General features: G+C 38.2%; 1 protein-coding gene across 1 annotated transcript in view; it reads left to right on the forward strand.

Annotated features, from left to right (window-relative positions):
* The window catches only part of ARID1B (AT-rich interaction domain 1B), a 380,804-nt gene that overhangs the window by 100,994 nt on the left and 254,866 nt on the right, over positions 1-24,944 (forward strand). Inside the window, 1 exon segment of the mRNA XM_039873871.1 lies at positions 13,463-13,612. Coding sequence (XP_039729805.1) covers positions 13,463-13,612 — 150 coding nt within the window.

Here is a 24,944-nt window from a genome sequence, read left to right on the forward strand (position 1 = left end):
CCCTGCCAACCCCAGAAGGAGCCTGCGGTGAAGCAGCCACCTGGAGGCTCCTCAGTGGTTGGGAGTTCCAGGTGGGAGGCGTAGAACCTGTGAAGGATGGGGTGCTGAAATCCTAACGGTTGCTTTGCCCTGAAATATAGGGTGACCATTCTCTACGAAGGGTGGCGGGATTGTTAGGTGTATTGGGCTCCCACCAGCATGGGGAGTGGAGGACATTGGATGAGGTTTTAGGAACCACCAAGTGACCAGGTAGTTGTGTTGCTAATTCTTTTCTTTGGCAGTAAGATACAGCTCCAGGTCTGAAATGATTACTGAATGTAGCATCTCTGGTTAGACAATATCACCATCCTTCACCATTCCTCACACCTTGTCTTGAGCCAGGGAGAGCCTTCCTCACCTTGGTGTTTTCTTGTCTAACTGCTGCTCTGAAGGACTTCCACTGGCTCATAAGCAATATTCTTGCAATAAAACTAAATGCGTCAGGTGAGTAGTTGGAAATCACCTCCCCCCCATAGTGCGCAGTGCGTCTTTGCAGGATTTATTGAAGTGGAGACCATTGTAGGGTGCTGTTCAAAACCTGGCCTTTTCATTTTAATGATGTGTAAAAAATTGTTTTCTTGTAGTTAGAGTTAAAATATGGTCTAATAGGAAATATTTTGGCCCAGTTATCCTTATTTGTCATTGAATTCGAGGGCTTGTACCTTAGGACAATTATTTTATAACCCTTCATGCCGTAGCAAAATAGTTAAATGCCTTTTGTATTTTTCCGAAGTCTACTGACTTAACTGACAAAGGTGCTTAGAATGGACAATCTGAGACTACATCTGTGTTGAAGCATAGTTTTGAGAGAGATAATTATAATTTTATGATTATTTATTTTCCATAATGAGTAGGTTAGAATACCTAATTTTTTAATGATTTGTTAATATAAATAGAGGAGACAGTAGAAAGAAGTGAGACATTTAATTTGCTGAAAATTCTAAATTAAATGAACCCGCCCTCTGTCCACCCTCAGGTGTCCTGCTAATAATTTTAAAACGTCAATAGTCTATATTTTTTCCTGACCAATCTTTTGGGAATATTTGGCACATGTTGTTCCATCTGATGATATAAAAAAATTGCAGATCTTCTTTCTCAAGGGAAATAATTAAATCATTTTCTCTTTTATTTATTTTTTTAACATAAACATTTGCTCTGAAATATATTTATACTTAACAGGCTTTGATGATTTATCCAAAGCATCATTTCCTCGTGTTGCCTCCACCTTAAATAGAACTGCACTTTGAACTATTACCCAATATCACAAGTTTATCATATACGTTAAATTTATGTGCTAAATAACTCGAAGAGACTCCTCCTCTCCTCCCTGCTTTGGCCTTGAGTGTTTGGTGTCTGTGTTGGTAGAAATTTTTTAGCCTAATACTTTCTAATTTAATCTAAACCTGTTAGGTTTTTAAAGTTTCGCTTTTAAAAGTTAAAATGTAGTTTTCATTTGCAGCCATCGTCGTCTTTATTCGCCGTCTCCCTGTGCTCAGCACTCCCACGCCCGCTGCTTGGGCTCCGTGCACTCCTGCCTGTCCTCACACTGCTGCTCTCTTCCAGAACAGACCAAGGCCTCCAAAGTGTCTGTTGCTCCTCCCGACCCAGCCTGAGTGTCGTTTACAGCCTCTCCTCCATGCTTCGCGTCATGCGCCTCCCAGTCCTCCCATTCAGTGACCGGGCGTCGTGGGAGAGTGGAGTGAGCACGGGGTGGGGGTTCACAGAGAGTCGAGTCTTGTTTGTGCCTCCGGCTGCGTGAAGTCGTACAGAGTCCCTAACCCTCGATCTTACTGACAGGGCTGAACCAGTGATCTCTGAAATCTCTACCAGTTCTCATAGTGCATGCATGATAAAGTAATCCACAGCGCAGTAATTAGGCTTAGCTTTCTAAGGATGCGGGATTGGGTATATGTTTTCAGTTTCAAACAGCAGCTTATTGATCCAGATATGTGTTGGATATATTTATGAGTGCCCTCCCCCACCCCCCCTACACATTCTATGATCCAGGGAACAAAATGTAAGGAGTCAGTTTTTCAGCCACTGATGTGCATTTATATTTCCTCTAGTCTTTCTTTGCATGTCAGGTTTAGGGAGAAATCACTGCTTTGTGAGAGAAAAGGGTATTAATAGTAGAAACATTATCTAATGCAGAATTTCTTTATTCTCACTCATGATTTTTTACGAGTACATTTGAAAGTCAGGGCAGAAAAAAAAAGGTTATGCTCATTTGAAGCCTGTTCTGTCCCTGGATAGCAGAGGACAAAGCCTGCAGCCACCTCCGTCCTCCGAGCCAGCATCGGGGCCTCCACTTAGGGAGGGTGCCAGTAAAGGTTCCCATACTGGTTCTTCCCCTGGGACTGTCTGTTCTTCGGTTCTGCAGTCCCCTGGATTCTCAGGGTCTCAGAGGGAGACGCTCATAGCCAGGTTGGAGTCCTGGCTGGTGTGCGGAGGAGTCTGACCCCTTCGTGTTGCCATTGCAGTCATTTTTTCCTGTTCATTCATTTGTCACCACACACCGTTGTAATTGGGGATGGATGGAGTAATGAGAGTACACATTTCTCCTTTTAAAAATGTCTTATGGAACACTTCGACTGTATAATTTTAAAGGATAATGTTTAAGAAAATATACTTTTTGAAATTACCATTTTTGAGGGGCTTCGGGGTTTTTTACTCACATTTTCATCAACTCAGATTACCAAAATCATTTCCTCTCTCCCTCCCTCGTTTCCCTTCCATCCATCAGGAAAGAAAAAAAGATATGGAAAGGATGTAGAAGCAGCTAGCCCCCTCACTCACCAAGGGTGAGCTGTAGACTGTTGGTAATAATACAGTCTTATCGGTCCACCTTTGACTCTCTCATTAAAAAAAGAAACAACTTCAAAGCTGTATTAAAAAAATCTTAAACACACGCACACACATGGAATGGGTATGTGTGATATAAAATCCCCAGGGTAAGAAGCTTGCCGTGAATGGTCGCCTCCCCTCCTGTTTCTCCACCTTCAAGTTCCCTGCCATAGAAAACACCAGTCGCTGGTCTCTCCGTTGGCTGTTTTAAAATTCTAGTCTTATTCTGGTAAATCCCTGTTTTCTCTGTTTTCCCCTACGCCATAGTTATCTCCAGTAGAAAGTCTGTTCCATCTAGCATTCCCTGCCCATGTTCCAGTCATGTGGTCACAAAGTGGATATTGCAGCCTCAGCAAAGGTTCTCTCTTTAAAATTCTCTGAAATTCCCCTTTGGCACATCCATTTTGGCAGCTGGGTTTATATAGGAAAGTGGTAAAGCTCTTGGCTCCTCTTTTTGTGCTTTGTAAAAATAGGAATCTCTGGCCAGGAAGGCAAGTAGGCCAGAAGTTCCTCTACAGTTCCCATCAGTTGTACTTGCTGAGTATTTTCCATTTACCTGTAGCAAATGGTATCAAGCAGGAGGTTTTTTAAAACATGAACATATCGTAGCCTGACACTTATTTTAAAGGCCTAGTAGACAGCCCTGCTGCTCTATGTGAGAGGTGGTGTTGTACTGTTTTGATTTTTATTTTGTAATGTTTTTGTATTTTTTTAAAAATGGGAACACCTCAAAGATTACATTCTCTGATTCAGAACTACCTGTGTAGTAGTTTGGGCAATAATATAACAAGAAAGGTGGAAACCTCAAATTGTTTTCTAGTGAGGTGTATTCATTACCAAATAAATGACATCATGTGCCTCTTTTCTTGGGAAAGTACTTTCTTGAAGACAGCGGAATCTCTGTGAAGCAGCACAGGCCTTTTCCTTTATTTTTTTATTTTCCAGTAGCTTTTTCTGTGAAAAGGATACTTCTGTTAGCAGAACTGACCTATTTATTACTATAGATCGCCCTCAGAGCCGTCCGTTCCTTTCTGTATATACTGTGAGCTCCGCCAAAGTAAAACTCTGCTGGTCATACTGATGGATTTCCTAGTTAGGGTTCTCTAATTTAAAAATGACTGCATATGTTTAGTGTGGAAAATACGTAATTTTCGTTTTGTTTTAAATGTAAATGCAGGTAGCCTACATGTCAAAGCTTTCACATTAAGAATGAACATAACTCTTTTTACTGTTAATTTTCCTGTTTATATTATTATATAAATAAGGCAAGTAGATTCATAGGTGAAGTTTTCTCCCCTGTGATGATTTACGAAAGATTTTAGACCACTTGTTTTTATATACTGGTTCTCTTCAAGAATGAGCAGTATGAATTAATAATCTTTTGCTCTTAAGCACCCCCCCAAATTTATATACATTAGAAATATGTTCCTTTTATTAGCTAAAATTTTTAGAATGAGATTTATTGTCTTGTTCATTATATATTTGCTTTCTCTCTGAAGCTGCAAATTTTTTCCTGTAGTGCTTCTGTTTTATCCAAAAATGCACTGTAGACTTTATAGACCTGTGATATTGAATGCCCTGGATGAATCTTTGGGAAGAAAGTGTTTTAAAGTGCATAATTAAGGCACTTGAGCGTAAAACTACAATTATACACTTGTGTGTTAATTTTGTGTACAGTAAGACTTTAGTTCAGCACTGGTTGTAAATGAGAGGAAGCATTTACTGCTAGGGAATGCCCGCGTTTTATGAATACTTAAACAAAATGTCCTCTAATTGGCTGACCTGGAAGGAAAGGTGAAGATATCTGTAGTTAGGAGGTAGAGGAGAACACAGAATGTGTACTAGAGGCTTCATTTTAAGTAACTAGAAAAGCGAAGTTCCTTTCGTACATAGCCATGCTTGTCGCACCTTTGGAGTCATTCATGCTGTTGTTTGCTATTCCACAGTAAAGACTAGCAGGGTGAAAGCAGTTTACATAAGCCCTGAAAATAATCGGGACAGAGTGAGATAGATAACGGTCGACGAGGAATCTGATCTGGTAGGACAAAGGCTTCGGCTTGCATTGGTTGGCTATACATTTCTTAATCAAATTCTGTTAGGGGCACTCATTGAAGCTTGGAGTTAATTTTATGAAAACTAAAGAATGTACCACTTTACACAATGGATAATAATATTCCAGAACTTGTTACCCTCAAGAGGTGTAGCATGAACTAGAATTGTAAATTAATTTAAGAAGGGTATAAGTAAATTCATGGATAATAGACTGGTAATGATTATGAGGAGGGAATAAAGGCTGTTCGAGATGTTTTCCAGAGTTTTGGAAATTGAGGTCATGAGAGGCACTACCATTTAGTTCCCACAGTCATGTAAAATATTCACTCTTCTGAACATCGGTCTGACCTAATATTCATGTAAGCCGTGGTCTGCTAAAAATAGAGCAGTTGGACTTTTGTAAGCAATTAATTGTAAAGAGATCTGAGAGAGATTAAAGCTATATTATTGTCGCTTATTTATGTTTATACAATCTTATATTGTATGTACCTGTTAAGGAAGTTTTGGAAAACAAATTTCTTATGAAAAAAAAAATTCTGATGATAAATGAGAACTTTTCAACTTTGTTTCACAAAATCAGAAAGTAAATTTACTTTTTAATAAGAATTTAAAGAATTTTTTTTAAGATAAAGGAGAGGGTAAAAGTAGCCCAGATGTGTTGGTTACTTTTCTGTCTATAGAATAACAGCAGTATTTGTGGCCCGAAAGTTAGGGACAAGGGCATAGAATGGAGGTGTAAGTGGGCTCCCTAGCAGCACAAGCTGCATAATCTAGCTTGTTTTTGTTGTTGGTCATCAGGCCTGTTCTGGAGTTTACCATACTGTTTGACCCTTGGATACCTTGCCAACTCCTTCTTCAACCGCTGGTTGTCTTTTCTCAGGGGAGGCTGGACAGAATTTAAAGGAAGTTATTAGCTTTAGTGTAACAGTGCATACAGTAGTGCTCAGTCATATACTTGTTGATATTGTTTCTCATTTTTCAGGCATGAAGGAGTAATTTCAGGAAATTGTGGGTTTTTTTCTTCCTTAGTCAAGCTTAAGGATAAGATTTTTCTTTTTTTAAAACAAGAAAGTGGAAAAAAAAAACCCCACCTAAATTGTTTATAAGTCTCATTTGGGAACTTAGCTTAAGGGACTGTAGATTGTGGAGCAGTTGTAAGATCTTGACCTTGTAAACTTTATTTATTACCTTCTAGCACATTATTTTTGACTGGACATGTTAACATAATAAAATTTCCTCATGCAGTTGGTTCAACCACACGTTGGCTTAGCATCTGAATTCCTGGCTGTGGGGAATTTTCAGTCTGTCTCTTACGCATGAAAAATAGTGTTTGATCTTTCTGTGAAATTGGAAGCCAGCAGAATTTGCCACAGTAATGACTAAAAATGTAGCTATTGTGATCTTATGATTTTTTAAATGTTTTCTTTTGCCTTTTTCTTTTCTAGAATTTACCTGGAGGGGCTCAACCCTACAATGAAAAACAAACAAATAAATAAAAATTAAAGAGGTTTCTGCTGTTAAAGATAAATTGTTATAATATACTTTTTGATAATGCTTAGAAAGACAGCAATAAATAATCTAAAATAAATTGCATTTTGTTCTAGATTCATGAAAAACACTGAGTTGTTTTAAGAAATGATAGATAACATTTTGGTATGTATTCCTCTAGGCTATTAATTCCTTACATACCACACGTAAACAGATTTTCATATTAAAAATTAGCATATGTTATATATATTGTTTTATACCCTCAACTCCTTAAGTCTCACCTCAGTAATCCATGGATAGACCTTCTTGCTATTAAATACATATTATCTACAAAGAGATTCATTAATTTTAATGACTCTATACTATTTTATTGAATACCTCACCTTTTTAAAACCAATTTTTATTGATGGACATGTGTAGGCCATTTCATATTTTTAAGTGGGGAGTACTGTGATGAGGGCACAGTGAACCCCTTGCCACACATATCTTTTGCATACTCGTTTCATATTTTTCTTAAGATAAATTCTCAAAAGTAGAATTCTGGGTTAAAGGGCTATTGTTTCTATACACATTGTGACTTGCCTTCGATAGGTGAATTTACATTCTCAGCATGCTTATTTCAGTATGCTCAATTGCTGTGTGATATTTTGGATTATGTGAAGTGAAAATATGAAAACTCCCTGTCAAGCACTTAGGAACAATCACTTAATTATCAGACATGAAATTTACATCTAGGTGTAAGTAAGGCAGGCATGGTTTTAATATAAACATAAAAATGCAAGATGGAAATTTAGATGCTACCTTTGTTATTAAGTATCTAGACATTCTGTCAGTATTTTTTAAAGTTGTTATTTACGTACAATAAGATGCTTAGATCTTAAGTGTACACAGTTTGATGAGTTTTGAGATATGTATATTCATGAAACCACCACCCCAATTAAGATATAGAATATTTTCATCACTCTCGGAAAGTTTCTCATGGCTCTTTCTAGCCAGTCCCAATATCCTACAACCACTGTTGTGATTTCTATCACTATAAATTAGTTTTGCCTGTTTTTGAACTTCATATAAACAGGTTATAGTGTGTTGAATTCGTATACATTTAATACAGTCCTTGCAACAAAAGAAAAGATAGAGAAATTAGACTACATCAAAATTCAAAACTTTAGTGCATTAAAGACACTCACAAGAGAATAGAAAGGCTACTGACAGAATAGAAGATATTTGCAAATCACATGTAACTTAAAGGATTAATATCTAGTATATATAAAGCACTCCTACAACTCAACCGCAAAAACCAAACAACCGAATTAAAAAATGGGCAAAGGACTTGAATATATCTTTTCTAAGTAAGATGAACAAATGTCCGATCAGCATGTGAAAAGAGGCATTAATCATTAGGGAAATGAAAACCAAATCCACAATGACTGTGATACCACTTCATACTCATGAGGGTGGCTATACAAAAACACAATTTTAGGGATTGTCAAGAGTGGAGAAATTGGAACCCTGTTCACTGCTGGTAGGAATATAAAGTGATACAGGTACAGTGAAAAACAGTATGGCAGTTCCTCAGAAAATTAAATGCAGAACTACATATTATCCAGCAGTTTCACTTTTGGGAGTATAGCTAAAAAAGTGTAGGCGTACACTTGAGCGGATAGTCGTATTCCCATTTACATAGCAGCATTATTTACAACAACCAAAGGTAGAAATAGCCTAAGTGTCCACAATGGATGACTAGATTAAAAAAAAAAAAGTATACTTACAATAGAATATATTTTTAACCTTAAAATGAATGAAATTTGATTCTGTATATGAATGAACCCACACATTATGTAAGTGAAACAAGACTGCAAACAATACGGTATGTGAGGTACCTACAGTAATAGAATTCATAGAAAGCAGAGAAGCAGAATAGGTCACCGGAGGCCGGGGGGTGGGGGTGGTGGGGAGAATGGAGGGTTATTGTGTAATGGGTAGAGTTTCATTTCAGTTGGGGATGGTGAGGTTCTGGAGGTGAATTGGTAATGGTCGCACAGCACTGTGAATCTACCTAATGCCACCGGACTAAAATTAGTTAAAATGGTACCTTTTGAGTGTATTTTGCCACAGTAAGTAAAGAACAGTAAGTATTTAATCTGGAAGGCTGAAGATACGGAGAGGAGCGCTCATTCCATTCATTGGCATGAAATTAGCATGTTAGAATTTAGTGCGGGGCGTTTTACCTGTATTAAAAATGCCTGTGATAAGTTTGGGCCAGTGGAAAGTTTTTTTGTTGTTGTTCTTAATTTTTAATCTTAAATTGTTTTTCTCCAAAAGGAGGGATCAACTGACAACATAAATAGATATAGATAATCCAGAGGTGACAGATGCATATGGAAACTAAGGTATATTTTTGTATCATGACTTCCAAGCTCACATCAAGGAGGGTATAATATCTGTTCCAAATGTTTTTATGAGCTTTTGTGGAGCTAGAACATTGGGCTGGACCAGGGTGTAGCTCAAGGCAGAAAACTCTTAACATTTATATGTCAGTGGTGTGTGATTTATAGCATGTGAGTTATATACTTATTCCAGGAGGTTTAGTCAGCAATATTCATTGAGCTTTTACTACAGGCCAGGAATTCTGAGTACAACGATGAACTAAACTGCCTAGGCTCCAACTCTTTTGGAATTTACATTCCAGTGGGTGTGGTGGCAATGTGCTTGTTATCAGATGAATTTGAGAAATCTCAAATTTAAAGGTAAATGGGCTTCTTAACTTTTTAAGTATTTCAGAGATCCTTTAATTTGCTAATATGTTCTTTCAGTATGTTTATTTTTGACTATAGAATTCATTTCTGTGCACGAATAATTTGCCAGATAACTGTCTCCTTTAGGAGCCATAGAGAACTGGCATTAAAGTCCTTCCTGTCCAAGATTTACCAATCTGCAGGAAATTTAGAAAACCGTAATGAAGTCTTCAGCTTAGTCCTGTCCCAGGTGAAAGTTCTGGCCCAGGCGAGGACACCTGGCATAGTAGTCCGGCGTGGGTCTCTGGAGTAAAGTCTTGGCTGGGCCTCTTTAAATAAAGCAGCAGAGCCGGTGCGGCTCTCTCCACCCTCTCCTGGGGCTTCCTCCTGCCTCGTGCCTCTTGCTTTTGAGGGAAAGAGTGGTGGTCATGGTGGTGGCATGTGAGATATGGTGGAGGTGACATTTTTATTTTAGAATTTTAAATTATGAAATAATTTAGGCATGCAGAAAAGTACAGAAACAAAGATAATGGACACTTGTGTAACTACACCAGGATCATAGATGTTAACCTTGCCATATTTGCTTCATCTCTCTTTTTTTTTTCCAGAGGGAAAAAATGCAAGGCTGAAGCTCTACATCATCTTTCCCCCTCTCCCCTCCGCAGAGTGTTGTATTTCCTTTTCAGTGCCTGCTTTTGTACTTTTACTGTATTATAAACAATATTTACTATTTTATTTACTAAAATTTATTCAGATGGTATCACACTGCATTAACCTTTTGTGGCTTTCTTTTGAAACTCAGCATTATATTCCTTAGATTTGATATGTGAGTCTTACTTCTGCCTTATTAATTACTGTGTAGAAATCCATGGTATGAATATAGCAGAGTCTAGTTTTTCCACTTACGTACTGCGTTAGAGTTTGATTGTGCCCTCTTTCTGGCTCTTGTAAACAGCACTACATTGAACATCCTTCTGGGGACACACGTGTTTCGTGGCTGTGTACTTACAAGGGAAGTTGCTGGGTCATAAGTCAGTACACCTTTAAACAGTGGGGAAACTGCTTTCTAAAACTTCTTTATAAATAAAAAGGAGGAGAAGATAAACCTTGATCATTTCTTCAATGTTGAAATATGAGCAGAAAGTTCAGGGCAAGGTAAATAAAAAACAGGGCCTTGAGTTCTGTTCATTTAATGTGATACAGAGATGTGAAAATTAACGCTCAGATCCTTTGAAAGGCATCGTAGCCTGAGCTCTTGGTTCCTGGCACGCAGCAACCATAACTCTCGGTAAAGTTGCACGCACATCAAACAGTCTGGTAATCTTATTTACCCCGAATATGGTTGAGAACTGACAGATAAACAAGAAGACTCTCAGTAGCCAAAATTGATCTTACAAAACTTGAGGCATGTGCCTCCTCATGGACTGGCCCTCCGGGCCTTCATAATCTTAACAGCGCAGTGGATTTCTCAGTCCTCAGCAGAGTCCATTGAGGCTCGAGGTCAGGGTGACGAGCAGTGGCTGAGTGCCTTGATGGCATGAGGGAGGACAGCGCAGTGAGACCGGACTCGTCCTCCGGGGCTTGTGCAGACAGCTTGTGGCAGTAGCTCCGGGGCCGACTGTGTTGAGGGCTCAGCCTGTCAATTTATGTTTCATGATAATGATGATTTGGTTTAAGATTTCAGAAAATCATATAATAGGTCTTTGAAAGCCTTGCATCTAAATTGATTAAAACAAAAACAGTATTGATCATGAAAAAATTAGACTTTAGTCCCAGATAGCTGAGGCATTATATTTAAAAATTGGTTTTTAAAGGTAAAATTTAGGAAATAATGAATACTTTGGAGCTAACACTATAACTCGTAGTTTAATATAGTTTATATTAACTTAGTTTAATTCTTATAGAATTTCAAGTAGGATTGTTATATTGCTTACTATAATATTAATACAAATTAATAGGTAAGGCAGCCCCATTTTACAGATGGAGATGTAGGACAGATATCACTATGTGCTTGACCGTATTCATACAACTGAGGTACATGAGGGCTTGGATTTAGATTTTATACATTTCTAACCAGAGATTCTTGAGCTGAACTAGAGTTTGCCATCGTGGCTCCCAGGTAAGGACAGTGGCTGGATGATGAGCACTGGGCTGGGTCGTGCTTTGTTATGAGTTATTTCATCCTAGGCTCGTGGAGCAGTTGAGGTGCCAGTTAGGTGGGCATCAAGTGAATGAATGAGACCATAGCTCTAAAAGCAAACAGGTTTTTAATTGTGGAAGACAGTAATAAAATCTACCAGGCAGATGTGTTTGATTGTCTCCCCTCTGAAGGTTGCCGTGTTCTGCAGATGGTTGCTCTGGCTCCATTGAAGATTTGCTTATACTCTCACCCGCCCCCACCTGCCTCTCAGTCTGCCTCCCCTGCACCCTGACCTGCCCCCAAACTTTTCAGAGCTGAAGTAGATAGTTAAGGATTCTGGTGCATTTGTGACTGCTCTCATGTTAGTCGTCTCTGTTGTCGTCTTGCTTAAGGAGCCCCCTCCCCAGACAACACTTCCATATTGTGTGCATGGGTTTCTGTAAACCAGAAAGTCAATATATTAAAGCGCAATTCAGAGGGGAGTTGCTGGCTCTGTTGACTGAGCTTTACAGTCATTTTAACGCTGGCAAAAGTGTTATCCTAACTGCTTCAAATCAAACTGCAAAGATGCTTGTGTGAAATATAGTATTAGATATCAAATCAAACATATGGGTGTTGAACGGAGGGATATGTGTTGTGGTAGTATGGTATTCTAGCATGTGGAGTTGTATTTTATGGAAATTCTTTGGCTTGGCTTATGGCAGGGACATACATTCATTATGAGATATCAAGCTGTAAAATAAATAAAAGCAAAGAATTCAACTGTGCTGTTAAATGGTTTTCAGTACAAACTTGTCTGCTCTACTAACTAAGGGTCTGTGTGATGACAGGTACTTGTGATCCATTGTGGCCAAGTATTTTGTGATCATTGCTTATTATAGGTCTTGAAAATAATCTCAGTTGGGTCAAAAAGAATATGAACTTTATAAGATTTTGCATCTTTTCCTTCATTGTATGTGTTATGAATTGCTGTGCTAATTGGGCTTAGAGGCAAAGTAATAGCTTCCTCCTTTTACCATTTTCCCCTTTTCTTCATTCAATATCCTATACTCAGTTTGTTTCTTCATTCAATATCCTATACTCAGTTTGTTTTTTAAGTGTGTATCTGGAACTAATCACCGAATTAAGTGTGTGGGCTTATGGGGTTCGATCAGGTTCTCGGAGTTCTCAGGGGGCCCGTGTTGCGGTATTAACAGACTGACCCCACCATTCTAGTCTCTGGAGTGCTTTTGCCATCCTGGTATCTTGTTTTCCCTTTTCTCTCCTGCTCTCTCTCCCAGTTAGAAAAAAAAAAAAATCAGTAGATTCCGCATTTGAAAAAAACATTAAAAAATACCATCCATGGTATATTTATTGCATCAGGAAGAAGGACTTGCCTTTGAACAATGATTTCAAGGATTTTTAGCTCATGTGAATTAGAGATGGAAAAAGCTCATTTTAGACTATATTTTTGTCTATACTCTTGGTTTTTGCAGCACAGTACACTTTGCTTTATATTATCTGTTTTATCAACTGGTAAAATACTATCCTTGAATTAGATATGAATATTTCTCTTTCAGGAACTCATATTCATGGTTATATTGTTTGATAATCATAGTATTCTAAAAATATTTCTTTTGATTGTAAAGCAATGTAGTTCCTTTTTAGCAAAACTCATCAATGGAATTGCTGGTACAGAATGTGCTACAAATGTAATTGGGGAGTTCTGACTTTAATTGAAACAAACATGCACCCTGTACATGCACCCAGACCACAGGCATCCTACAAAATACTAGTTAGTGAACTTGGACTGTTGGAGTTCGTTTTCATTTTGAGTGTTGTATTAGTATGGATTAACATAATGCTTCTTCAACTTTCTTAGCAGAGGCTGTTTTTTAATGTCAGTATTAGAAGCTTTTTTCTCCCCACTGGATTTTTATGTGGTTATCAATATTTGATATCTGATAAAATGTTATTTTTTTAAGTAAAGTCAAATTATCTTTTGACTTAATTGATAGTATGTGAACAGAAGGCAGTGCGTCGGTTTTTGTAAGGGAGACAGTATTGAAAATATTGAACTCAGTTGGCAAAGAACCCACTTCATGTTGCTGAATGGAAACCATATCTGAGTTCATTGAATTACACTTTTTGACCTTCTCACTTTCTTTGCCCGACTTTTTGACAGATGCCACCTCAGTATGGACAGCAAGGTGTGAGCGGTTACTGCCAGCAGGGCCAGCAGCCTTATTACAACCAGCAGCCACAGCCTCCACACCTCCCTCCGCAGGCCCAGTACCTGCCACCCCAGTCCCAGCAGAGGTACCAGCCGCAGCAGGTGAGCTCAGCTTCTGCCCGCCAGGCCACTGTTCTGTCCTCGAGTCGGTGTTCGAAGGCCAGACAGGGCTTCAAGACATTTTCTTGTGCCATTTTGAAAATGCTGTTGTCATTGGGAAAAACATGTACTTTGAGAAAAATGCAGAACTATAACCTAAACTGTTTGTTTATGGATGAATGTTTGAGATTGAAGGGTGGGAAGAATGACTAGTTTAATAGCTTCTTACCCTACTGGGTAGTGATAGAAAATGTCAGTCCTTTCATATTCTTTGTCATTTGTGTTCTGAATCTTTCAAGAAAGTGCTCTGTCACTTTGAGGCGTATTCAGGAAAATGGTTTTATTGATCATTTAATCTTGCTAGTTGGCACATTCATGATATTTTTATCTTCAGCTTTTTATTTTTGGATTTTGTTTTAATGCTGTGTGCCACTATATCAAGACTTTGTTGCTTTTGGCAGTGTTATTTTTCTTAAACTAGCTTATAAACAGATAATCACTTCAATTACACTATATTAAAATACTAAAGAGAATCATGTACTTTATATTAAACAGTTTCTGCTTTAAATTAGTCTCATTAAATAACTCTTGTAGGTTATTGGGCTATATATTTCAGCTTACATGACTTATAGAAAAGTAGGACATATGTATTTGGTAAAATGATTCAATTTCATCTTGTTTTAGAGACTGCCACTGAATGATATTGAAAGCCGTGTGACTAGGGACTCTTACTTTGAATCCAGATAGAACTTCCATAGCACCTGCAGCCATAAGCATCATATGTGAAGTTCCACTTTAGGTTTTCCTCTGTTTTCTCTTTTGTGGGTTGGGGTGATGAAGAGGTAGGAAGACCGTGACATTGACAATTCAGTTCTTAAAGTGCTTCTTAGACATTTTGAAGAGATTGTTGATACTAAGTAAAACATATAAATATATGAGGCTTAATGTTACCCATTCTGTTGATTTCTTAAATATTATCTTGAGATCATTGGAGTCTTTTCACATGGGACTTTTAATTAAGAGTTCTAAAGGGAGTTTATGACTTTAAACAAAACATGTTAAATCCTGTCTTTTGCATATATGTTTTCAAAATTTTGATATTATATAAAGAGCTTTATAGAGGTAGGAATGTACATTATTTCTGAGTTATTTGGTCTAGTATTGTTAAAATGTGGGAAAATCAAAACACCTCTCATTTCTGTTTAAGTGAGAGAGACCGGTATCTGGGTTTGTGATGTGTAATTATAGGCTTTTCAAGAGTTTTTGGAGCCTTATTGAACTTCTTTGTAGACATAGAATATTTTGTCGTGTGATCAGAATTTAAGGATTAAATAGAGAGATTACACTATTCATTTTACTTTAGTGTGCTAAGATGAATCTCTGATTATAAAACCAATTTGATTAAGGATTCTGAGTGCCTATCATTTCCTTCAAGACCAAGCTCAAAATTTACTTCCTTTATGAAGCAGTCACTGATGACTTCTACCACAATTAGTTATTTAATATCCTTCACATTTAAATATTTAAAGCATACTACAGGTAAAAATCTTGGTTTAATGAATAGTATTTTAATGGGCTTAGTTTAGATCTGTTCTATGATTTGATTGATACTACCGTGATTTTATTGATTTGAATACAATAAATTATATGGCAGGAAATATTATATAACCATGATTTTTAACATAAGTATTTTTGTTGTATATTCTGTGGAAAACCAAACATTCTTCAAAGTATGTTGGAAATATTTTCTTGTTTTCATATTCCCTAACTATAAAATGTCTATTTTTTAAGTTTCATTAAACTCCTGTGGAACAAAAAGTGGAAGCTGGAGACATTTTAGGTAGCCTAATCAGAGGGTCTGGTTCGTTTTTTAGGGAGTTAGGTGTTCAGATTGATTTAGGAAGTTTCTCTAGGAAACAAGATCTTGTATTTTAGATATAGTCAGCACCTCCAAAAACAGAATAATTCCCCCTAGTCTATTCCAAAACAAAGTAAAAAATAACCAGTATGCTGGAATATTTTCAAAATCAAGCTGAATTTTAATAAGAATTTATAATACTGATTTCACATACATTTAAAAACCAAAGAAACTCAACTATATTTAATGTAGTGTAGTTTTTTATAACAGACAAAACATTCTTTTCTGCAGAGTTTCCTTTTGTTTCCAGACATAGCATGGTAGATTTTATATAAGGCAATCAGTCAGTCAGTCAGTCAGTCAGCATATCCTTGTGTCTTTTGTCAGTGTGATTGATGTAGAAGGTAATTTAAGAGTTCCATTAATATACCTCACTTTGTGTCTTTAACATTTTTAAATGTGTAATGTTTTGAATAATCAATACATTCATATGTTTCAAAAATTAAAGAGTACAAGGAAAAGATATAGGTGAGTCTCCCAGCACAGTTCTCTTGCCTGACTCACCACTCACCTGACCCTTTGCTAGTAACCACTTTATCAGTTTAGTGTATGTCTTTATGGAGTTTGTTTATACAAAGAATTAAAATACCATATATTAATTTTTTCCCAAATGGTGGCATACTACAACATATATGTACTCTTCTGTTCTTGTCACCCCTCCCCCACTCACATATTTTTGTAGATCTTTCCAAAGGAGTACATAAAGTAATTCTTCTTCATATTTTTATTCCATTTTATGGACATACCATAATATATTTAACCAGTTATATTTTGGTGAGTATTTAGATTTTTTTTTAATTACTTGCAGTTTTAGTGGTACTGCCATGATAATTTTTGAATATGTGCCATTTCATAAATGTGCAGTTGTATCTGTAAGATAAATTCCTGGAAGTGACACTATAGTATCGACATGTATATACAGTTATAATTTTGGTAAATACTGCCAGATTGTTTCTCATAGGGGTTGTACCAATTTGTATCCCCACCACTGATGTGTCAGAGTACCTGTTTCCTTACATATGTGCCAGTTGCATGGTTTTATGACGCGTCTGGATTTTTGCCAATCTGATAATATAGTTTCACTTTGCATTTATCTTGTTATGAGTGATGGTTGAACATCTTACATATTTAAAAGTATGTTTCCTTTTTTTCCCCTGGACTGTAAACTCATATCTTTTTATCTTGGAATTTTGTTTAGTTGATGGTCTTTTAAAAATTGATTTATAAAACTATATATTAGGAAGACTGGACCTTTGGCGATTTGAGTTACTAACTCATCTTGTCATTTGTCTTTTGACATTAATTATGGTATATTTTTTGTTCGGTCATGCAGAGGGACTTTTAAATAAAATTTTTTTTTAGTCAGTTATCTTCTTTTATGATCTTTTGATTTTACTTTTAGTGGTAGTACGAGCCTTCATACTTCAAAGTTACAAAAGAACTCTTCCATGTTATTTTATAGTATTTTCATAGAATTTCTTTTTACATCTTATTCTGATCTACGGAGGGAGGTACGATCCACCTTAATTGTCTTTTCCTAGATGGCTGCTTGGTCGTTTAAGTAACTTTCCCTGTGCAGGTTATTTTATTAGGGCTCTCCAGAGGACCAGAACCAGTAGGATGTGCATAATATCTACACATCCCGTCTGGGTGTACACGTGTGATTGGTAAGGATAAAAAAATTTATTTTAAGGAATTGGCTCACATAATCATAGAGGCTGGCAAGTCCACAGTCTACAGTGTGTGCTGGCATGCTGGCGACATGGGAGAGCCAGTGTTGCAGTTCTTGTCCAAAGGCTGGCAGGCTGGAGAACCAAGCGGGCCCGTGTGAAGATGGAGTCCAAGGGCAGTCTGCTGGAGAACTCCCCCTTGCTTGGGGAGGCTGGTCTTTTTGGACTGTGGAGGCCTTCAGCTGTAAACCTACATTATGGAGAGCGGTCTGCTTTGTTTAAAGTCACTGACTTAAATGTTAATTCCATCTCTAGACACTCCAAGATGACACATAAAATTAACCGTTACAGTTATCTTTTCCCAAATGATCGGAGATGCCACTTTTATTAGCTGCTGAATTCCCTTAGGTGCGGTGCGTGGGTCATTCTGAGATTTTTGTTCTTTTCTATTGGTCCTTCTCTTAGTGCACCAGAACTGTGCTGTTGTTTCTCATTCTTTAGTATCTGGTGGGGTTGCTACATATTCATTTCATTAGTCTTCTTTTTAGGGTTTTCTTGGCTATTTGTGTTTGCTTATTTTTTCATATAAACTTTTAATTTCTCACCATGCTTTTTTCTAAGAATTTTGTCTTTTTTGTTGTCATTATAATGGGGTCTTTTTTTCATTATATCTTTTTCTGTGAAACAGATAATACTTATAAAAGAATGACAGTAGGACAAACAGAAGCACCACATTTAAACAGTGTCTGCCGCGTGGAAGCCGCTGACCAGGACCAGGACCTCACTCGTAGTAAACACGTCAGCTTTGTTATGCTTGGGTTGTGCCAGCCAGGCCAGGAGGACATGCTCTGGGGAGCCTCGGGCTCCGCGGGAAATGGGGCTGGGACGTGTGCTAGATGGCTCTGAGAGGGACTGGGGATTAGGGATTATGTCCCCAGTACTGCTCCTGTTCAAAGGGGGGATCCGGGACCTTCTGTTTGAGTAGAGAAGCCTCTAAATGGGTCTAGCCCCGGCCTCGCCGGTGACATCAGCTGCCTTCCAGCATGGGCTGCAGAGACATTGTGCAGAAGACAAGCCTTCCACTTTGCACTCTGTCCAAATTCCTCACCCACAAAATCTGTGAGCATAACACATGCTGGTGGCTTCAGGCCACTGAGTTTGGGTGTTTCGTTACACATCATTACTGACCAATGTGGTCTGAATACTTCATAGGCGATGCCGTGAGCGTAACATCAAGGTAAACATGTTTCCTTGTCCCACAACAGCATTGTTAAGATTGATCAGCGGATTCAGGTGCTGATGGCCTCCGGGACCACTTTAAATGGAATTTTCTTCGTGAGGTTTTGCAGACCACACCAATATGTGTTAACTTTGACCAGAAACCCTGGTGATGGTTAGCCCTGTGGTTGCTAATTCTCAAAGGAGCTGTTTTTAAAATTCCTTCTACTTCTGAGTGTTACTTTCAGGATCGGTATTTCTCTTTTCTCTTTAATGGGTTTTCTTGCTCTTAAGCGATGGGTGTAGCCCTTCTCAGGCCCTCTATGATTGGAGAGGTACCGTCTCTTAACTTTTCTTCCCTTTGTGGCTACCACCAGCTAGAAGTGTGGCAGTCCCTACACTGCTCCTTTTTTCCCTGTTCCCTGTGTAGTGGGCAGCGGAAGGTTAAAGTCCATAGCAGAAGGCAGGTACTGTTGCTCTTACTTCCATGTTCTTGATTTACTTTCTGTATGTTTCCGGTTTTACTCACATTCACACCAAGTCTGTGATCCATTTAAAAGGCTTTAATCCAGTATTTTAGAACTTTCAATCAGTAGACAGAGTATCTAATCTGCCATACTGCTGGAACCTGTGCGCTCTCAATATTTTCTAGTCGTTAATTTGTCATGCCTTGTATAGTTTGAAGCGTATAAACGTTAATATAATAGATCATGTAGAACATACATTCCCATTTTATAATGGAACTTTCCCAATGCTTTCTTTCTAAATAAAATTCATACATAGTTACCTACACAAAATTTCAAACAAGTCAGAATAATGCATTAACTGTATATGGAAAAGTGAAAGTAGCGTATAATAAAATATTGAATAGTTAATTAAATGCTCAGACATGATTACATTAGAAGACTTGTGAAATAGATGTTTGCAGATATATAGGATCACTGTGAACTTGACGGCTACAAAACGAGACTGATACAGGAGCGTCATATTAGCAACTCATGTCATAAGCAGGGTTGTCAGTGGTGATATCATCTTTTAAGGTAGTGTGCAACTCTTGGTCAAAGACTGAACAAAACAAAATATAATCTTCCCTCAATACACAGGGTATTTTCATTCCTGGAAAATTCAATATATAATAAAAATATCAGTAGACTGCTCTAAATGTAATGGGAAGGACAACAAGTAATTTATAATAAAATATTGTAAATGTCTACAGTTAGAAGACTGGCAAAATAGAGACTTGCCACCTACATGCGTGTGTAATACCGTGCGTGTGTAATACCATGAACTCCACAAATGAGTGATGTAGAAACGTTGTCGCATGAACAACTCAAAATCGTGACCAAGATTTGAATCCATGGGACTTATTACCATACAGCAGTAAACATATAAAATGAAAATACAGAGCTTTTAAAATAACATGTCCACAGAGTTGTTTAGCAGAAAAGGTAAGTTACCCCAAAGTATGGAAATAGCCTAAATTTTTAAATAAAAGTTCATACATGGGAAAAACCAGTAAGAATGTTATCTGTACTATTAAAACTTTCTTTCTTTTTTTTTTTTTTTACCTTAACTGCATTTTCTAAATTACAATAAACATGTAATGTATATAATATTTTAATATATTGGGTAAAGAATGCCAGGTTAACTAATTATAAAATATAAGAAATTCCCAGTTCCAACAGTATAGTGCAGCAGTCCCCAACCTTTTTGGCACCAGAGGTCAGTGTTCCTGTGAGAATCTAATGCCTGATGGTCTGGGGCAGAGCTGATGCGGTGATGCTAGCCCCTTCCTTGACTCTTTTTCTTTCAAACCTGTCCTGTCTCCAAATTCTGTTCAGAATCTCAGTACATATTATTAGTTATTTTGCTTCCTCCTTGGGTCAAGGCATTCTGTCTCTTACTTGCACTGTTTCAGTGGCTCCTAATTGGTCTTTCCGTGCCCTTGTCCACTACAGGTATTCCGCAGCCAGACGCCTTAGAGTGGCTTCTGCTCTGTACCCATCGGGCACTACCCACCCCCACCCCCCTTTTCGCACTGGCCTCCTTGATGTTTCTCAGACATCACGTGCGCATCGCAGGGCATTTGTACTTACCGTTCCCTCTCCCTGGAATGCTCTTCTCCCAGGTGTCTGCAGGACTTGGCCTTGGAAGTCTTCAAAGAAGGACTTACTTCCTTGAGGTCATTACTCAGGGCAGCCTTCCCTGATGGGAAACATAGCTCTTCCCACTCTGTAAGATAGGCAACCCCGTCTTCCTGTGCTCCTCACTTTGCTTTGCTTTCGTTTTCTCCATAGTGCCAATCGCTATGTGACAAATTACACACTTGTTTTTTTCTTTCCCTGGTTCCGCCTATTAGAATATAAGCTTTATGAGAGGAAGGGCTTTTTGTCATCGTTGTCTCCAGTTCCAAGACCAAGGCTTGGCACAAAATAGAAACACAGTAAATATGCCGAATGTTGTTATTGACTTAATCGTTCAAAAAAATCTTTTCTACAGTGGCCCTACCCTTATCCGCAGGTTCACTTTCCACGGTTTCAGTTAACCAGTGGTCAGACTGCAGTCTGAAAATATTAAACGGAAAATTCCAGAAATAATTCATCAGTTTTAAGTTGGTTTCAAGTAGCAGGATGAAATCTGCCACCATCCTGCTCTGCCCCACCTAGATCATGAGTCGTCCCTTCGCCCGGCGTCTGCATGCCGTGTGTGCTACCTGCCCGTTAGTCACTCGGCAGCCGTGTTGGCGATCGGAGTGACTGCTGTGTTCAGGTAACCCTTATTTTACTTAGTAATGGCTCCAGAGTGCAAGAGTAGTGATGCTGGCCACTCATGTGACAAGGAGCAGGCATAAAGTGCTTTCAAGTGACACGATGAATGTAGTATATTTTGAGAAACATCTGCATCACTTTTATTATATTGTTACAAATTTTTAAATTATTATTGTTAATCTCTTACTGTGACTAATTTATAAGTCACACTTTTATCATAGGTATGTATGTATGCATAGGAAAAAGGTAGTAGATACAGAGGGCTTGGTACCATCCAGAATTTCAGGCATTCACTGGGGGTCTTTAATGTACCCCCCATGGGTGGGAGAGTGGGGTGACTGTATTTGGTACATAGTAAGCAAACTTTACAGTGTTGAAGAAGACAAACGTTTATTGCCGGCTATTTAGGTTTTATAATTTCTTTTGGTGTTGCAGACAGTGCTTTGTTAAACAACTTATAGGTGACACTTTTGTGCCTTATGTATGCATGTTATGTGTGAGCCCACACACGAAAATGCTACCACCATCTAGAAGCTCCCAAATGGAATTTCTGGGTAATAAAACAGGTACATTTTTAAGACTTGGTATATGTTTCCAAATTCTTCTCCAGAGATTTTAACAAATGATAACTCCAGCCAGCGCACTTAAATACATTTTAATATTTTCCAAAGGTTCATATTTTGTTATTTTATTTTTAATAAGGATTCTACGTAATTGATTTTTGTGCCCCAACAATGTTAAACCTCACACAATTCTGAATTAGTTATAGGCTCTCCCTAATGTGGTGCTGCAGTCATTGATTGAACAGATAACAGAAATTTGATTTCATAAAGCAAGGAGTACATAGTTGGGCATTTACAATTTTTGATTTACTGTGGACTCACAGGCTCCTTAAGTATCACAGTTTCTTATTGTTTGCTTCATTACCATTTGTTTCTCTTCTTTGCTGCTGAACTTAGGGGGCAAAACTAGAACTACAGAATAAGAGTCGGCCTGGCTTATTCTTCCTGTCATAGTACAACAGGGAAATGCACTGCCCATTCATCAAGCATTTTATTTACTCAGCACCCTGACATTTTCGTCTTTAAAAAAGTATTAGTTTTTTAGACTTTAAAGCAAAGAATAGCTATTTGAAGACGTTTCCATTTTAAAGTGTTTTTGTATCCTAGCTCACTTCCTCAAACTGTTTTACCAAATATTTAATATTTTTGTACAGTAGGAAAAATCTTTAATGCTGCAAGTTTTTATTTTTTGTTTTCGTTTCCACTTGCCTTCCATTTCATCAGTTCTGGGTCAAAGTATTATGTGCGGATTTGTTTCCTGTTCACTGTCACCTCTTAGCGAACTCTCATTACCTTCCTCTCTCCTCCTTATACATCTAGATTCATAATCTTTTTCCTTTTACCTCTAACTCTTGTTCTGCTTTGGATCCATTCTCATAAGATGCTGGAGAAGAGATCCTGTTTTCTCCTGCAGCTCACGTTTCTCCAGGGCCTTCCGCCACTGCCTCCTAACGGGTGCAGCTGTTAGGTGTGAAGGGCATTGTTCCAGGAATCAGGTAACCTGACGGGAGTTGCCTGTTGTGAAACCAGACTGTCTGTTAACACCCAGTGCATTGACAGCGGTCCGCTGCCGATTCGGCCCCACCGCCAGCCCGCGACAGTTGGCCGCCTTGCAGAACCATCTCTCTCTCTTCGTGGCTGGAAATTGCACTATTGTTTTCAGAGCCAGAAAACTCTTTCTTTCCTAGGAGAAAATTGATAGGAAATGACTCCATACACGTGGGCCCCGATTTATTTAAGAAGGAAAGATAGATCAGGATGGATTTTTAAAAAAAACCCTAGCGTAAAGCGGCAAGGGAATTTTAAACTTTGCCTTTTTAGATATAGGTTTTGTTTTTGTTTTTTCCAGCTGATAGAGTTATCCCAGATTCTGAGAGAAATATTGAGTATGATGAATGCATACTCTTCATGGTATAACTTTATCTTCTTATTCTTCGAGCCTTAGGTTTACTGGGAAAATTGCAGAACATAGAATGGTTAGGAAAAGCAAACCGTAACCATTTATTGAACCTCTTTGTGCTTGGAACTGTTTTATATGATGGGAACCCTGTGATTTATAAGACATTGTGTCTGACCTGAAGGAATTCCCAGTCTAATCGACGGGTCGACACTGGCAGATAATGACAGAACAGTGGGAGAGGTGGGTTTTTGCGCTGTGACTGGGTGTTGGTAAAGTATCTTGGAGGAGGTCTTGAAGGATGAGTAGGAGTTTGCTCCCAGGGGAAGAAAAACTAATCTTGGGGTAGGACAATTCCTTGTTAGTGATAATAGAGTTAATGCCCAACCCCGAATTATACTGAACTGGACTCTCCAGTTGGTTAAATCGTCAAGGTCATTTAGAAGGAATATGTATATCCTGCTTGGAACTGGTGACATATTGCTTTTCCTCGATGATTGAACATGAAATAAAAGATTATTGCTTAATAATTTTTTAAAACAGGAAATAGTAGTAGCTCGGCAGGTTACTTATATCAGTGGATCACTGGTCGAACCAAGTAGGAACTCTGTCAACGAATTCATGACTTGTTAGATACAAGTATTTAAGTTGTAGTTTCTAAAATACTGCTTTAGTCATCTTCATGGTCAGCAATTTCAGAAGAAAATGCAATAAGCTGAAAGTATCTGGCAGATGGGCATTATTTGAAAAGAAGGAGATAGCACTGGAGCATGTGGGTAAAATACTTTAAACTTAATAACTTGGCACTCGAATAAGTCAGTCAAGGAGTTCGGAAGTTATGTTAAGCACGTTGGTAGCGATCATTGTGGTATAAACATTTCCTTATTGCTGTTATTTATTCTAATCTATGCTTCATGTTATTTATGTGACAGAATGTTAATTTCTAAGCCGCTCATTATTTTTCAACTTTTGGGGAGAATTGACCATGGAAGGCCTGTGTTAAATCGCTGAAGTGCTCATATCATTTGTTTTATAAAATTGGTTATAAGAGCGAAGACAGGAACACTTACAGTTCATTGCCATTAACTGCTTCATATTTGGATACTAACACTGGAGTCTATTAATTAACTCGATAATAAAAACTTCCGGAATGTAGGTTGATAGCAGTTATTCTTTGTTTCAGAGGAGATTAGTAGTCAAGCCTTGGGTCGTGTGGAGTTTTCAGCCTCCACTCTTGCTGGCCTTGTTTGTAGTTGTCTCAGGCCGTGAACCATCGCGAGGAGGGAGTTTCCTTTTAAGTTTACAGAGCCGTGAGCATCTAAGGAGAGAACTTTTCGCATCTGAGCAAGCCCACTTTTAGGCCGATTCTGGTTATTGAGTTGGGTATCCACTTAGCTCACTGCTTCTAGGACATGGGCTGCAGCCGCCCCGTGAGCTCAGAGGTGGCGTTAGTGTCTTCTCGCTCAGCCGTCTAGGGCGGGCTCGGGCTGGGGTTGGCAGGGTTTAGGAGGACAGGTATGAGAAAGTAGCAACTTTCCTCTTCGACTTTTTCTTTCTTGGGAGACAACAGTATACTAAAAGCTCAGCACTGATTTTGATAGATATAATTTGCTGCCCTAACAGTTTCAGTTCATGTAGAATGGCCACTTTTGTATATTCGTGTTTTGCCTCTTGTTATTCTTGAAAGCTTCTTGAGGAAGTAGATAGAAAAACTAATGAAGAATGAGGAAAACATTTTGAGAATGTTAGAATGTCACTTGACAGGAATGTTTTGTTGTTGTTTCTAATTGCTGTAGAAATCG

Source organism: Pteropus medius, unplaced genomic scaffold, assembly GCF_902729225.1.
Source record: "Pteropus medius unplaced genomic scaffold, Ma_sr-lr_union100, whole genome shotgun sequence".
Taxonomy (NCBI): domain Eukaryota; kingdom Metazoa; phylum Chordata; class Mammalia; order Chiroptera; family Pteropodidae; genus Pteropus; species Pteropus medius.